Raw genomic sequence first — 17,838 nt, 5'->3', positions numbered from 1 at the left:
ACTATTCAAAAATGTTTTTTAGGGATAAGGGGTTTAGCATGGATGAAAATAGAGCCCCTAGGCTCCTAATCCAGCCTGACGCCGTGTCACGAGTTCGAATCCCAATCCCGATGACCTTTGCTGCGTGTGACTCCCCATCTCTCTCTCCCCATTTCCTGTCGGCCTACTGTACTTAAATAAACTAGAATTCGACTGGCCTTTACTATACTGTACTGTTCCATACTGTACTGTACTGTATTGTGCCATACTGTACTGTACTGTGCTGTGCTGTACCGTACCGTACGGTACCGTACTGTACCGTAATGTCCTGTCGCAGACTGTACTGTACTGTACTGTACTGCACTGCAACATACTGTATTGTACCATACGGTACTGTGCAATACTGTACCATACTTTTCCGTACTGTACCATACTGTGCTGTACTATACCATACTGTACTGTGTTCTACTGTACAATACTATACCGTTCTGTACTGTACCATACTGTACTGTACTGTGCTGTACTGTACAATACTATACCGTACCGTACTGTACCATACCTTGCCAACATGGTTTTGCATGCAAATGCAAACTGTACAGTAATTATGACAGTTGCATGGATGCAAAGTAGTGCGTTATGTCTGGACAGGCATGCCGGTGGTGTTGTGCATGGTGAGATGTGGGCAAACGGTGTGGTTTGGTAGGAGAAGGCAGACAAAGGCAGCCGGATAAACGGGGTGCGTGGGTTTTAATTAGGGTGGCAGGATGATTTTGCTGCGTGGCACACAAAATGGCTAAAGGTCGAATAAGTTGGAGTTAATAGTTTTAGAAACACTTCCCTCACATAGACCATCAGACTAAGTGGGACAGAGCAATTTAAACCATAACAAAACTGATGTACTGTAAGGCTCCATTTCTACACTCTTTCATGGTTAAATGAACACTGATTTTTTGTCTGAGGTTTAGAAAACAGAAGACCTGTTCTGGTGTAATAAGAGGTCCGGGGACAAGGTGGCAGGAGACAGAGCTTTCGTGAGAGTTGTGGAGATTGAGGCAGAGCCCACGAGCCAAGCAGCCTCCTGGCAGATGTATAATGGCACTTTAGTACCGCAGACAAGCGCAGCAGAGCGACATGCTCTGGCTTACAGCTACTACGACGAGAAACCGGAGTTTAAACGACGGATGTGGATATGAAGCGTGGGTAGAGCCCAGAGTTACTTCACAAACCTGTCTTTAAATGGAACGGCCCCTAGACTGTACCCGACCCGTTCTATACCTACCATGCCAAACGCCACACTGTATTGTAATATATTTTTAAGATCAATGTCACTGCCATGGAGGCTGTTGCTCGCTTAACTATTACCCTGCAAGTTTGTCTAATGTCGTATGCAGGGTCAAACAACCGTAAGAAACAACACAGACTCAGAGGTGTAGAAATATCGATCGCTGTGAAAACGGTGCAGTGGAGCTGGTATCCCTACTCTTGAATTCCACTGAGAAATTGTGACGCTGGTGTCGGGTGGAATGTGATTCCCACTGGTTGACAGCGCCAGGGGGGTGCCGACAGATTCAGCCAATAAGGTTATTTGAAACAGACAAACAAAGAAAAAAACAAACAAACAAACAAACAAACAAACAAACAAACTGCATTGGACACTAGATCTAGATTTTCTGTATTTCATACATTATAATTACCTCTCTCCATTGGGAGAGTGCGATATCATGTCCATGCTTTAAAATACAAGTTATTCATATTCAAACAGGCAAAGAATGCCATTTTCTATTTACAAATATGCAAATGTACCCCAATGTAGTGCTCAGTCTTTTGCGGAACATTAGAATGTCATCACATATTACTTTAAACACACTACTGTGGGCATGAAATCAGTGGTGTAAAAGTAACTAAGTACATTTACTTAAGTACTGTACATAAGTAAAATACTTTTACTTTACTTTTTACGTACATGAATACGGGATTGACTTCTACTAAATGTACCTCAAGTACATTTTTATTCCAGGCTTTTACTTGTAACAGAGTATTTCTATATTGCAGTATTTATACTTTTACTTCAGAAAAACATTTGAGTACCTTTTCCACCACTGTGAAAATCATCATTTTCAACAAGTGGAAAGAATATGTGAAACAATGCTTTATAATAGAAAATAAATGAGAATATTGTACTCCGTTAAAATTGACATACTCCCATGGTGTTGGTCAAATACCTCATAACTTCACGCTAGACGCTATAGCATAAGCAAAAGTTTGACAACACAAAACTGCCTACTTTAATGTAATGCAATATTAGTCCTTTTTTATGTCAAACCTAATTGCAAGGAAGACAATACAACATTGGGTATGCCCAGTGCCCACCTAGTTTTTTAGCCTGGAAAAAGTACTCAAATATTTTACTAAAGTAAAAGTATCAATACTGCAATATAGAAATACTCTGTTACAAGTAATAGCATGGAATACAAAATGTACTTGAGGTAAAGTACAGTATTGGTATCAATACTGTAGATAATTAAATCTACAAGCTTGTAGAGCTGCTATTTTCAAATGGCTGAAATGTATATAGGGCTGTGGGTAATGTATGTTTTGCAATAATAATCACAATCTACAAAGTAACTAGTAGTAACTAAAGTTTTCAAATAATTGTAGTGGAGAAAAAGTATAATATTTGCTTCTGAGATATAATGGAGTAGAAGTAAAAGTACTGAAAATGTGAAATACTCCAGTAAAGTAAATATTCCTCAAAATTAGTACAGTATGGGAGTAAATGTACTTAGTTACTGTACACACCACTGATGATCAGTTACTTATACTGCACTGTTCCCCCCCTCATAGTATAACGCCACAACACTTATGTGGTGGAGGGCTCCATCTACTGGACAAAGAGGTGAACTGACCGTGAAGTGGTCCTCTGATTTGAAGTGGTTGTCCACGTAGACGCAACCACGGTCAAAGTCTCTCATCTCCTCACTGGTTTCAATCATCCTGCAGACACAAGAATTATTACTAAACACAGTCAAAGTCTCTCATCTCCTCACTGGTTTCAATCATCCTGCAGACACAAGAATTATTACTAAACACAGTCAAAGTCTCTCATCTCCTCACTGGATTCAATCATCCTGCAGACACAAGAATTATTACTAAACACAGTCAAAGTCTCTCATCTCCTCACTGGTTTCAATCATCCTGCAGACACAAGAATTATTACTAAACACAGTCAAAGTCTCTCATCTCCTCACTGGTTTCAATCATCCTGCAGACACAAGAATTATTACTAAACACAGTCAAAGTCTCTCATCTCCTCACTGGATTCAATCATCCTGCAGAAACAAGAATTATTACTAAATAAAGTACAGCTAATACCCTTATTTTCTCTTATCTGTTTGCTACTGGGACACAAGCCAGGGTCTGATCAACCCTGGCTGGGTCACCTGAGGAAGGGGGCATGATTGTTGAAAGACCCGAAACCCCTGATGATCTCAGGCACATCACTGAAGATGTGTCCCAGTGCATCTTAGGGGTGACTCACACGTGCACAACAGATTGATGTATGCGTGTTGTATGAGATGTATAGCTCATGCAAGCTCGCAATGCATTTCCAATGGGAGTCACATGGTTTGACACAACATTTGTGTTGTATGAGGGGGAGGGGGGCAGTCTAAACACAGCCGAAAGCCATACAACAGCTTGTAGTCCAAAATGTTGTATCAAACCATGTGACTTCCATTGGAAATGCATTGGGGCGGCCATGACATTCACTCTCTGATACTCACATAAGAGGTTCTGTAAATAAATAATAATTTGCAGGTGGTATTAACTTGGTGTTGTCGTAGTTGTTCAAAAAGATTTTTTTGTTTTTGTTTTTTACACACACATGTTTAGAATATTTGGCAGTGGTGGAAAGTACATTACTCAAGTATTGTACTTAAGGATATTTCCAATATCCAATACGTTTATTTCTACTCCACTACATCTTAGAGGCAAAATAGTGTACTTTTAGTTCACTACAATTATTTGAAAACTTTAGTTACTAGTTACTTTTTATTATTATTACAAACCACATCAGCCCTCTATACATTTCGGCCATTTGAAAATACTTTTGTACTTTTACTGAAGTAAATCTTGAACACCAGACTTTTACTTGTATACAGAGTATTTCTACATTGTGGTATTGTTTATTTTACTTAAGTAAAACATGCGAGTGCTTCTTTCATCACTGCTGCACTCTGATGCACTGTTCTGTTTTTCACATCTTCTTGTGCGCATCGACTCATTTGACTAACCAGTTCCACAGAAGCGAACGGTTGTGAAATGCCAAATACACATAAGGACAACTACGTAAGTGTGATTGTGATTGAATAAATAAAAATGCCTGGGCAAGCAACAGGCGGACTCTACACAGAAAATAGTAATACCGTGGTGTTCATTTAACTCTGAAGAGTATAAATATTTGAACCAAATGGATTTGTACAGCAGGTAAATTCGGTTTGATTTGTACATTGTTCAGACATGCTGTATGGGGCTGAGACAAGAGGAAAGGGCTGTGGATGGAGTCTACACAGGAACGCTACGAATGGCACTAGTCTGTGTCACAAGGACGGACCACATCAGAAATGTGGTCCTCTACGGGGACCTACCACGCATCACAGACAGTCAGAGAGAGAAGGATGAGGCTGGCAGGGCACTGCGTCAGGCACCCGGAACTAGTGGCAAGCAAGCTCACACTATGAGAGCCAACCCAGGGCAAGGAAGGGCAAGAAGCGCACCCGCTACAGCTTAGCTAACAACACTCAAGACCCTGATGTTAGATAGGAAAGTGTGGAGGGCAGTGATTCAGGAGTCCCGAGTTGGTGTTTGCTCGCATGGCATCGTCCAGACATGGACCATTCAAAAAGCACAGTAATCCTACCTGAAGAAGTTGTCTGCGTGACCCATGTTGACCATGTAGTCCTTCCCTCCGACCTCCTGGAAGTGCAGAGCGATGAACCGCGGCTTGTAGTTGTGGACGGCCTGTTGTAGGTATAGGATATGATATGAAAATGTTATGTCACGAATCGATTATCGTTGACGAACTAATTCCAATTGCTGATATTTGTGACTATAGCAATCCATGTATGACTATAGTTGAAGACTATAGTCATCAAAATATTGCTTAGTATTTGAAAAGCTAACAAGAACAGAAGCAGACTCTCTCTGCGGGGCGGCGGTGGCTCAGGGGTAGAGTCTCCAGATGGTAACCACAAGGTCGCCAGTTCGAACCCGGGCTCCCCCAGAGTTAGTGTCGAAGTGTCCTTGAGCAAGACTCTGAACCCCTAATTGCTCCTGATGTGCTGGATGGTACCTTGCATGGTTTCCGCTGCCATCAGTGTATGAATGTGTGTGTGAATGGGTGAATGTAATGCACAATCTATGTAAAGCGCCTTGGATAAAGGCGCTATATAAATGCACCATTTACCATTTATCTCTATTAAAAAAATAAAAATAAATAAAATAAATAAAATAAATAAAATAAATAAAATAAATAAAATAAATAAAATAAATAAAATAAATAAAATAAATAAAATAAATAAAATAAATAAAATAAATAAAATAAATAAAATAAATAAAATAAATAAATCTAGCAGTAGTTTGATGACAGAAAAGAGTGAGACATGCCAAACTGCGAATAGCATGTTCACTACTTCTGCATTTAGTTGTGCTCGTAGCAGGGGTGTAAGAATGTGAGCCCACTGAAAGAAGGAACTAAGGAAGGAAACTATACTAGCCTTTTCACTTGTGAGGACATACACGCTCATGGGAGCAGTGTTGGGCAATATTACTCAGGAGAGTAATGTGTTACAGTCAAACTGAATAATTGCAAGGCTATAAAAATAAATAGTCAACAGTCTCTTATCTTTTGAACTCTTTTCTGCTGCATATTCCACATTATGTGTATAAAATATAAATATACTGTATATAAAAATGTAATAAATGTACTGTATATAAAATAAAGCAGCAATCTCTCTTGACCTTTTAAACAAAATGTTTTCAAAAGGCAGCAAACGAGTAATATGTAATATGTACTATTTTCTTGCATAGTAATATGGTATAATATACCATAAAAAGTAATATTATTACTTTTTTGGAAGAGCACTACCCGTTACTGGGTAAAATAATAATATTACAGTAATATATATTAAAATGTAATGGGGAGGTGGACAGAGTACTCAAACCCAATACTTGAGTAAGAGTACAAATACGACCTGTTCAGATTTACTCCACTACAAGTAAAAGTAGCTCTGTTAAAATGTTACTCAAGTAAGAGTAAAAAAGTACTTTTAAATGTACTTAAGTATTCAAGAGTAAAAGTATATTTCGTATTTTTCACCTCAACGAATTACTGTAATATTTCACTATTATTTTATAGGACCTTGTAACTCTTATTTCAGAGATGTAACTCTCAAACTACCTGCACTCATAGGCGCCGGAGGGGGGGTCATTTGGGTCTGAATGTCCCCGCGCTATTGGGGGATGCATTTCTTTCGAACGGCACTGGTGCATGCAATGGTCTAGCTCAGGGGTTCTCAACCCGTGGGTCGCGACCCCTTGGGGGGTTTTTTGCACGATTTTTCAAAAATAGCAGATCTACAAGCTCGTAGCGCGCCACCGAGTGGCGCGCTACGAGCTTGTAGATCTGCTATTTTTCAATAGCTAAATTATAACATAATGCTTAAAACACCAAAAGGGGTTCCCGCCCAAAATGGGTTAAGGTTATTGTAGCAGTCAATTTATATTGGGGGTCGGGAGGGGGCGGGGCGGGGGTCCCGAGACATTGCCAAAGCATTTCCGGGGGTCCCCGGCCAAAAACATTGAGAACCCCTGGTCTAGCTGAGCACCGTCAACTCGATCAAGGTGTCAGACGGGATAATACACAACAATGTGAGTGATGACGCCCAAGTATAGCACATATAACATGAACTGTTCCATACCAGCATTACTGTACTGTGATTAGGCTGGGCACACCTGAGCAATGTAAAAATAAAACGGATTGATTGGAATATTTATTAACAGTTTACAGAATTACAGTACATTTCAAGCACAACTCAATACAAAGACTGTTAACTGTGAGTGGACGACCCAATAAAGCATTACACTTGTTTACAAGAGGGTCCACCTTGTTCAATTCATCAAAAACACACCCATAATAATCAACAAGAGAGGTCCCAAACTCACCGTATAAAATTCTCTTAGCCATTCGCTTTGAATCTCTCCCACCTGCAAAGGGACAGAAACATCATTTGTATTTCAGGGATTTCTCTTTAGAAGGCAAGGCTTTCCTTCTTGCGTCCCAGTGCGTCCCTTCTTTTTCAGGACCAAGTGACACGATATTAGCCTTGTATATCTGCTATTTGTGAATAGCAAAAGTATAAAATTACACTAATGCTTTCCTAGTATTAAAGAGAAGAAGAAGATATCCTGTCTATGCTATTCAATCCTCACACATGGGCCTACGGGATAGCTGTACAAGCAATTATCATGACCAGGACAGCAGGTGTAACTGTACCTACCTGTACAGCACTGTCCATTCATTAGTTCTAGAGAGGTGGGCTTAATAATGCAAGACCAATAGAACACTTAAAACATGAGTACAGCAGACCACATCAGCCTTAAGGCCCAAACCACACCAATGTAACTAGTCGCAAATCCTTGCAGTTTTAAGGACATACCTGTCACACCAATGCAACTCCTTGCAACTCAGCTATGCCATTCGGGATAATGGTTGCATGCAACTACATGCAACCATTTGGTTGCAAGGAGCAGGGTTGCCAAGCCTGCTTGTTTCCCGCCAATGTCAGCTTGTTTTTTTTCTCTTGCATTTTTTGAGCATATTATTGGCCTTTTTGGCTTGTTTTTTAGGGGCGTATTTCTCTCGCAAGAGTTGGCTTGTCTTTGGAGGTGGGTTGGCTTATTTCTCGCCCCTCAAAAATAGTAGTATTATTAGGCCAATGTTAGACCAGTTTCTATATTAGTTTGTTGATTACTTTTGATGCAGAAATGGTATTTTTCTTATTTTTTTAAGCATTAAAAAAGGTCTTAAAAGTCCTTAAATTGTCACTTCCCCCCCACCCCACACACCCCTTGCCAGGTGGACTGACACCTGCTGAGCAGCAGTGGCTTTGCATACAGTATGTATTTGCATGCCAGAGTGGCCACTGTGTCCAGTAGGAGACCTCATGTCATGTGTAATTCCGGTATAGCTGACACAGCTATACCGGCTACAACCTGTACAACACACATGTGAGCAAGCATCAGCCAATAATAATAATGGATTGCATTTTTATAGCACTTTTCGATGCACTACGTGCTTACTCAAAGCACTTTACAATTCATACATTGGGAGGTGAAGCGGCAAACAGTCGACGCCAGCGTCCTCACTTCCCACTTTCACACACCAATGGTGGCATCCACTGGAGGCAAGGTGGGGTTCAGTGTCTTGCCCAAGGACACTTCGGCGTGTGGACACACCGACCCACGGATCATTGGACGACCTGCTCTACCTCCTGAGCCACAGCCGCCCCAATGGCTAATAAGCTGCTCAATAAGACTCGAGTCATCCATCAAAACATTTTGGGAATGTTATTACTCTCACCCCCCTTCTTTTTTATTACACAGATCTACAAGTTCACAGCTCTTTGTGGGTCAACAATTTGTGATCTTGTAGATCTGCAATTTTTTGAATAGCCAAGGTATGAAATAGGGCTTTGTTTAGTGGTTAATCAGTAAACTTTTATTTTGACAACAACCAAAGCATTTCATCAAGATCTAAGAAATTATACCACCATGGATTTATACATTCTTTGGTTTGAGAAAAATAGCCTGTTTTTTGTTTTTTTTAATCACAATGCCCTTCCTTGTGTGGCAAAACCCAGATTAGTGTCTGAGGCAGCAAGACTGTGCATGCTTATCAGAGCCTACTCTAAAGTCAAAATACACCTTACATGCACACTGTAAAATGTGGCAGAGGAACGCACATGTGGGCCAGTTAAAGAAAAGTCCCCCCCCCCCACCTTGGTAGCCACATAAACATATCTGCTTTTGCATGTGATGTGACAGACAAGACACTTTATTTCATTTTAGATTTTTATGTTTTTTGATAAAATGATAAATGATATATGATATGATATGAAATGATAATTGAGGGAAATTAAGATTCTTAAATGTATTTATTTTAAACGCAGCTTATCAACTAACCAGTTAATCGATAAGGTTATAAATGATCAATTAATGAATTAATCGATAATTTACATCCCTACTATGACGTCATGTAGTTGATAGTAGGTGCAGCAGATCAACTTATCAAAGGCACCCCTCACTTCAAACGAGTGTGATTTTTTTTTTTACTTTATTGGAGTAGCCTATTTCCAATACTTTTACTTCTACTCCACTACATCTCAGAGGCAAATATTGTACTTTTACTCCACTACCATTTTATGAAAACTAGTTACTAGTCATTTTGTAGATTTTGATTATTAGTACAAAACATACACCACTTCAGCCCTATATACGTCGCAATGTGACGCATTGTGAGCTTGTAGATCTGCTATTTTCAAAAGATTTGTATACATTCGAAAACTTAAAATGGCACATTCTGCATAATGAGTATGTGGTATAGTTTATACAAGCTCTGAGAAGCAGGCACCGGATGGAAGATGTTCTCAGGTCCATTTTATTTGCGTACAGAAACAGCAGCATCTGACCACAGCGGACAGCCTTACGGCCTCCGAGTGTGACACAAGACTGACTCAATTTGACTTCTTATTCTTAAATACATGGCATGGCAGAGGAGTGGGCTCGGCCAGTTGCCACCCCCCTGGAACGTGAAAACTGTCCAGACAGGTTGGATCACCGGCACCCCTTTGATCGACTGTTTTTCCCTGTTATCTAAAATTAAATGCAAACATGCTCTTTGTCCTAGAGGTGAGACAGCACAGTAGGTAGTATGGGACAAAAGGAATTATTATTTACTCCAAACCAAAAGAGATCCTTGGGGTTCACTTTAAACAAAAGTCTGTGTCAAGACAATTGCCAGTTGGTTGGTTGGGCTCGTTTTAGTGCAGCCTATGGGGCATAATAAGATCAACAATTTCAGTTTCACCCTTAAAATCATAATTAGGCTGTCCACAGAATATGGGGAATATGGTTTATTTTGCTCCATCAAGTACTTTAATGTTCAAATCAAGTATATTTTAATAATAATTGTTTTGTACTTTTGTACTTAGACATTAAGGGGTATCTTGGTGATGTAGCGAATCTTGTGGACCAGACCCATTGCAAGATGCTGTACTCTGTCGTCAACCCTAAGCCATTCCAGGCCTGTCACTCAAAATGGTCGGGGGTGAGGTGGGTTCGGGGAGTGAGGCCAAGTAGGAGCCTGACCAGTTTGTTTTGGGACGTCTGGAGCCTTGTTTTAAGGGCCTTTGAGGTGCCGTGATACCAAGAGGTGCATGCATAGTGGAAGAAACCTTGTACAAGGGCTCCTGTTAGGGTCTTCAAGGTGTTTTTGTTGACCAGTGAGGAGATCCTGTAAAGGAATCTTGGTCTTTGGTTGACTTTTTTGTTATTATGTTAGTGGCCATTTTATCACCGGAAAGATTAGCCTCCAGGATGCAACCTAGACATTTGAACGATACCTTCAGGAGAAACTAGTCAACTTCTATTTTGCTTTTTCGTTTCCCAACATTTGTAGTAATTGTGTACACTTACTCATGTTCTGCATGGTTTTGCACTTCGGGAATCAAAGGATACTTGAACACACAGCGCACGCGCGCACACACACACCTTATATAATGACACTGTGATCAGTGTAAGCACTGACATAAATGTACTATAGTGATATTTTCATTGTAGAACAGTAAACAGTGACTATGTGCCAGTAATGAAGGCTACTATAGGTGGGGTGGGTTACGATTCCGATTTTGGAGAGTCCTACCTAGACCACCGATTATAGATGTTTAGACCAGTAATTTGTTACAAAAACAACAATATAGAATTCATGTACGTTTCTATTTGAGAGGTGACCTCTGGCCTAGCAGTCCAGGCACATGCCACATATGGGCTCTAATGCAGCCTGACAGCGTGTCGCGGGTTTGAATCCTTTCCTGTCTGTCTCCACTAAATACTATAAATAAATAAACTATAAATAAAGCCCCCCTGAAAATATATGTATATATAAAAATAAAATAAGTTTCTATTTGAGAATGAGATTAATCAACTTAAAATAAAATAATAATAAACTAAAACAAACAACTCCACACCAATGATTCGCATGTCAACTAGTTTGGTTGGAACTTGCAAACCAGTTGCAGGAAATTGCAGCGGTCTGAATTGACCCAATGCAGGTCGGCTCAGTTTCGGAATAATAGTGGTTGCAAGTTCCGACTAGTTGCATTGTAGATCATTGGTGTGCACTGTGTACCTAAGCCGTATTCAAAAAATAGCCGATCTACACAAGCTCACTTTGCAAAGCGTTGTGAGCTCAGCTTGTAAGTTGTAGATCTGCCATTTCTGAAAATGTTTGAAATCTGCCACCTATAATGATTAAGACACATCATCAGCTACATATACGACTGTCAATACTGATCAAAAAAGGCAAATAATGGAAGTATACGAGTAAGACGCCTGAGGGCGCGTGCACGCATCCGCCTGGGTGACAGCAGACTGCTGGGCGAGCGCTGTCGCTTTGGAATGGGTGGTCAGATCAACATATCCACCTGGGTGACACCAGACTGCTGGGCGAGTGCTGGCGCTTTGGCATGGGGGGTCAGATCAACATATGGAATTAATTCTGTACTGGCCATATATGGAGCGTGTCTTGAGTGTACAGGGTTTGATGAGGTCAGATCAACATATGGAATGTCAGAACAGGTCAGCTCCATACTGTATAACTATATGGAGATCTAAGGGTGGCAGCGGGGGCAGTGTCTTGAGTGTACAGGGTGGCCAAGGTAGGGCCGGGCCTTAATTCTCGGGCCTGTTGAGAGCACTAATAATATATATGGAGATCTAAGAGTTTGAGGTCAGATGTAGAGTTGCTGGCCAATATTGAAGACATCAGGGATCTTCATATATGGGCTTAATATTGATGACATCACGTGATGTCACGACGAGGCATGACCATATATGGGACTGACGGGAAATGCACGATTTCATAGTAAATGCAACCTGCAGTCGCAATAACACAGGTGAACACAATACATTCTGTAACAGGCAACAACTTGAAGGGCTCAGCAATGTTCTAAATGAAAATTCCTCATAATTTGCAGTATCTGATAATATCTCCAAGATACTATATGGTCAAACATTACCGTTCTTCTTGGCCATTAATGTGAAATGAACCATGTTAAACGGATTTCTTTTTGTTAACTAATGCCTCTTAAACCAGTAAATTCTGCATAGCGATAGGATTGAAGTAGTGAAGTACAGAAACTTATCCTGAAGGCCAGCTAAATGTTATGAAGTGTAGTGGTTGTTTATACAAGTCAAGGGGCCAAATAAGTAGAAAAGCGTATGGCCCCAAGGGAAGATGTTCTGTTTACAGATATCTCCCACAATGGGATCAAAAGTGTTTCCATTGGTGCCACTGCCAGATATGGCAACCGGAAACATGGTCCAGGGCCAGATTTCCATTGAGTATAGTGCTCTCCGCCCCCATGTCTGAATGCCTGGACGTTTTATGACAGCCCAGTATAGCTGGAACAACTCAAAGTGCTGGGATTTAAACAGAAACCCTCTTCTGTTGTCAACAGTGACGAAGACATACTCACATGTTTTACTTAAGTAAAGGTATGAATACTGCAATGTAGACATATGCTATAGAAGTAGAAGTGCCATGTTCGAAATGTAGGCTACTTGAAAAAGTAAAAGTACAAAAGTATCAAAACAAATGTAATGTATACGCCTACTTAAAGTACTACTCATTGTGCACAATGTCCCATTTCACAAGTTCAAAATGTATATTTTAAGTGGTTAGTGTGTTTTGTAATATTACTGTAAATCTACAAAGTTAACTAAAGTTTTCATATAATTGCAGTGGAGTAAAGGTACAATATGTATCTCAGAGATGTAATGGGGTAGAGAAGTAAAAGTATTGAACAATGTAAATACTGAAGAAAGTAAAAAATACCTCAAAATTGTACTCAAGTACAGTACATGTTACTTTACACCACAGTGGTGTCACCACTGGTTGTGCAGAGCCCTCATAATAATACATATCAAAGGCATCCGGGTAAATAAATAAAAATACACATTTTAAATAATAACTTTTAAATGTTGCTGACCTCAAGAGAGTATATTAAACAAAACAAAAATAGACATCACAAGCCCAAAACAACGGAAATAAAATAGTTCTGGAGTTTGACAAGATTCAATCTTGGCTGGCGTGGGTTTCAATCTGGGTATGGGTTTCACCTTGGCCTTCCCTTGGCGTTTACCGGGTCAGGTAAGTATGAAACCAGTCACCTGCGCACACTCCAGCGGCGAGGCATCGGGCATGTGGTCCAACTGGCAATTTGCTTACACATTTTAATTACAAATTTAACTTGCTCCACTTCTATCTACTTTTATATAATTTCTGATGAGCCGTTTCATAGCTACAGAAACAGAAAGGCTATAGCCTACCTACCACTCACTCTTGTGCTGATTTTGCGCGTCTAACTTCATACGACCGCCCCACCGCCAACTCGTTGGATTAAATCCAATTTGTATTACCGTTATCATCTTCTAATTGAGCGTTGAGCTTTTTGGGGGGCCTGGCTGTCCACCAGCCATTTATTTTAAGACTGTTTATGAGAACTGCAGGCTACAATACGCAGTGTCTTCTTCACGTTGTAACCTGGCTGAACAGTGTAGTTTAACGGTGGGAAAAAAACTTCTCGTCGTCTACTCACGTTGTCAAACAGTGATCCCACATTCGCAGTGACAAGCAACACATCTGTGTACGTTTCCATGTTAACGATCGACTCCCAGAAATAGTCCCAAGGAACTCCGTATATCGTACAGCCAGATGACGCGCTGACTGTACAGTGAGATACAGGCCTATATAGGCTATTATACTCTTCAAGATTGGCTATAAACTGAAAATAAAACTCCTAAAAATACTATTGCGGTTTAGGCGTTGCTTTCGTTACAACTTGTCCGGGTCTGCCTGTTGATGGCGGGTTGCCGCTTCTCGTTATGATGGTGGTGGTGATGATCAGAATTCATATCCAGGACCATCGCAGACCGAATGCAAGCAGCACGCATACAAGATTCCCGTCGCTCTTCATGGCGGTTAATTGGACTAGTAGGTTCTTAGCGGACTTAACGCTGCACGTACGATGCATCTGCTGCTGTGTCTGAGAAGCAGACCAGGCACACTTAGTAGGCGACACACAGTGTCACTGTTGCGTTGTGAACTCTTGACTGGAGCTCCGCCCCTGTGTGGTTAATTATGGCCTTCCTTGTCAAGTTTATTGCCACTTTACTTACCTTTTACCCTGGGTATGTTACACAGGACAGGAGGATATGTGGGACAATCTTGTAATTCACACCAGAATGTAGTACTGCAGTGGGCCCCGGCCCAGATATGATTCTTCTGTATGAATAATAACCAAGCCAAGTGTCAAGACTATACAAAAATACCACTGTAACCTGCCTACTGCATTTGAAAAACAGAATTAAAAAAACGGCATTATACTTTAAGTAGCAACTTGGTTTACTTGAGTATGACCCCATGTCCTATCTCTGAATACTGGTTATGATGTGCAACGTGCACCTTGTCCCGTAGGCTACTAGTTAGGCACCCTCACAAAACACATGCAGTAATCCTGGTCTCTATACTGCCTCACCCTGGTCAGCCGGGGTGCCTGATAGAGGGGAAAGGAAATGGCTCTACCGGGGAAACTCTCAGCTAAATAAAAAAATAGCTGATCTACAAGCTCGTGGCACGTTGTGTGCTTGTAGATATTTTCACTAGCTATTTTCACTAGTTTGGGTGCAGAGACAAAATGTCTCTTTTGGGTCTCGGGCTAAAAGGTTCGGGAACCACCGGGTTAAGCTGTCTGGAGCCCCATGGCTGCCTCTGTGCTCACCATAGCACTGGCACGGAGCTGTTAAGACATGGCACGGCTCACAAAAGCTAACCTTTTGAGGTCTTTCTCAACGCTTCCTGTCTGGACCCCCCAAACACTCATCAATAGGCGCGTTTGAGTCCTGTTGCAGAACCGAAACAAAAAGAATGTTGCCCTGTCCATCACCAGCTAAAACAAAGGCATTTTAAAAGGGGAACCCCTCTAAAAGAGCCGCTGGCAGTTTGTCACAACCTGGACTATAGTTGGTGTTCAAGATTAAGTGTTCAGCAGAATAATCAAGACATATTTCACATCCACCAAAAGGCGTCCTAGCTGGACAGCTTGTTCCTGAGCGTAGAATAGAATAGTCCCCAGACTCCCCACTCCTTTGGGGTATTATGTCACATTATATGTACTAGACCGGTGCCCGGCTGTAGAGCACAGAGTCGGTAACGATGGAAGTTGGAGATCCATGCCCCACCGGCTATGCAATACCCGTTGTACCCGTGTCAGAGTACCTGTTGCACCCATCTGTATGTCCTTTTTATGCCCATATATGGAGATTTGTCTCTCTTTGTCTTTATTCCTATATATGGAGTTCTGTGTCAGGCATGCTCAAATATGGAGTGTTGTGATGTCAGAACAGGCCAGCTCCATATATGGAGCCTGGGCAGGGGCACTGTCCAGAGCCTGGGCAGGGGCACTGTCCAGAGCCTGGGCAGGGGCACTGTCCAGAGCCTGGGCAGAGGCACTGTCCAGAGCCTGGGCAGGGGCCCTGTCCAGAGCCTGGGCAGGGGCACTGTCCAGAGCCTGGGCAGGGGCACTGTCCAGAGCCTGGGCAGGGGCACTGTCCAGAGCCTGGGCAGGGGCACTGTCCAGAGCCTGGGCAGGGGCACTGTCCAGAGCCTGGGCAGGGGCCCTGTCCAGAGCCTGGGCAGGGGCACTGTCCAGAGCCTGGGCAGGGGCACTGTCCAGAGCCTGGGCAGGGGCACTGTCCAGAGCCTGGGCAGGGGCACTGTCCAGAGCCTGGGCAGGGGCACTGTCCAGAGCCTGGGCAGGGGCACTGTCCAGAGCCTGGGCAGAGGTCTGGTGACATGGTGCATTTATATATACAGTGTGTGTATATATATATATATATATATGTATATATATATATATATATATATATATACACATATACACACACAATATATATATACACAATATATATATATATATAAACAAACTTTGAACTAAAGACAAACATTAAACCTGTGTATAGTAGGGGCTAGCGCACCTCAAACAAAATGGGATTTTATTCAAACGACTAGAACTATAACTTGACTTAAAACTACCGGTATATCAACATTTGCTGTCAAAATCAACACTGCTATACTGACCCCCTTGACAAAGAATTTCTCTCGTTTGATTACACTAAAAACATAGCTAGTTGCCTGGAAATGTGCTTGCCAGTGATTACGCCAAAACACGTCAAGACAAAACGTCACAAAACTAAGCAATGGTTTATTTCTGTCATATGCAGAAAAGCTGGTTTTCCTGCAGGAATGAGACAGTGGGGAAAGTAGAAATGGCATTCAAGGAACAGTGAAGCATGTTCAAACCTCTTATTCTAATAAAATGTGCGTTTACATAAACTAAAGTGTCACGGAATATCCTTGTATTTCAGTGTACGACACTGAACATGAACCTCTGGCAGGCTGCTGTTGACAGCTTTCTCTAACCACTGGAAACCTAGCATCCCTAGATCTACAAGATCACAATGTTGTATTGCAAAGCATTGTGAGCTTGTAGGTCAGCTATTTTCAGCAACAATATGAAAGTGTAGAGGAAAACAACAGGACGGGGCCTACATTAAATGGTAAATGGTGCATTTATATAGCGCCTTTATCCAAGGCGCTTTACATAGATTGTGCATTACATTCACCCATTCACACACACATTCATACACCGATTGCGGCGGAAGCCATGCAAGGTACCAGCCAGCACATCGGGAGCAATTTGGGGTTCAGTGTCTTGCCCAAGGACACTTCGACATGTAGACAGGAGCCGGGATTCGAACCGCCGACCCATGGATCATTGGACGACCTGCTCTACCTCCTGAGCCACAGGCGCCCACATTAGAGCCCTAATACATTTCCAGGTATATATGTTAATCACAATTTGGAGAAAATATAATCTGTATGTAATCGCACACCAGTACATAACTACCCAACAGGGATAAAACGGAATATATACTTGTATTGTATTACTACAAAGCTCCCATATACGTATGTAGGAATTCTCCATGACCAGTACGGCAAACTATTGCTTCAGTAATAACTTCATTAATATCCAAACCCGCTTACTTGATGCTGCTGTCACCTTGCATTCTGGCAAACTGGTGACTAGTAGCCTCACACATTTCAGGTGCTTCCAATGCGTGTATGTCATGCATTTCCAACGAGGAACGCTGAAAGAGAAAGATGAGCACATGCTTGCACGAAAGATGGCTTTATAAAATAAAGTCAATAGATCGTCACATTCTTGATTCTTTTTATTTTGGTGAACAGATTTGACGCTTCAACTAAACGACTATCCCTGATACAGCAAAGTCTAGTAGTGGGATGACACCCGAGTTGTGGAGAGGGGTGCAAAGACTCCCTGAACTACAGCCTAGCAGGGAGTCCAAAACTACAGCTGTACTCCATCACCCCCTTGGTGCCTCTTTGAAGAAGCTGCCAAATGGGAGAAGGGGAAAGAAAGGAACCCAGAAGCAAAAACATCA

At 41.6% G+C, this 17,838-nt stretch overlaps 1 protein-coding gene across 1 annotated transcript in view; it reads right to left on the bottom strand.

The window, feature by feature from the left end:
* inpp5l (inositol polyphosphate-5-phosphatase L) overlaps nt 1-14,359 on the bottom strand; it is a 29,784-nt gene extending 15,425 nt beyond the window's left edge. Inside the window, exons 1-4 of the mRNA XM_079515427.1 lie at nt 13,914-14,359; nt 7,201-7,242; nt 4,898-4,998; nt 2,886-2,973 (exon numbers count right to left, since the gene is read on the bottom strand). Coding sequence (XP_079371553.1) covers nt 2,886-2,973; nt 4,898-4,998; nt 7,201-7,242; nt 13,914-13,973 — 291 coding nt within the window. The 5' untranslated portion in view covers nt 13,974-14,359. The remainder of the gene's footprint in view (nt 1-2,885; nt 2,974-4,897; nt 4,999-7,200; nt 7,243-13,913) is intronic.
* Between the last annotated feature and the right edge of the window lie 3,479 nt (nt 14,360-17,838).

Source organism: Electrona antarctica (genome assembly GCF_951216825.1).
Source record: "Electrona antarctica genome assembly, chromosome: 12".
Classification (NCBI taxonomy): Eukaryota; Metazoa; Chordata; class Actinopteri; order Myctophiformes; family Myctophidae; genus Electrona; species Electrona antarctica.
The sequence above is the reverse complement of the archived record's forward strand: the minus strand, read 5'-3'. Positions and strand labels throughout refer to the sequence as shown.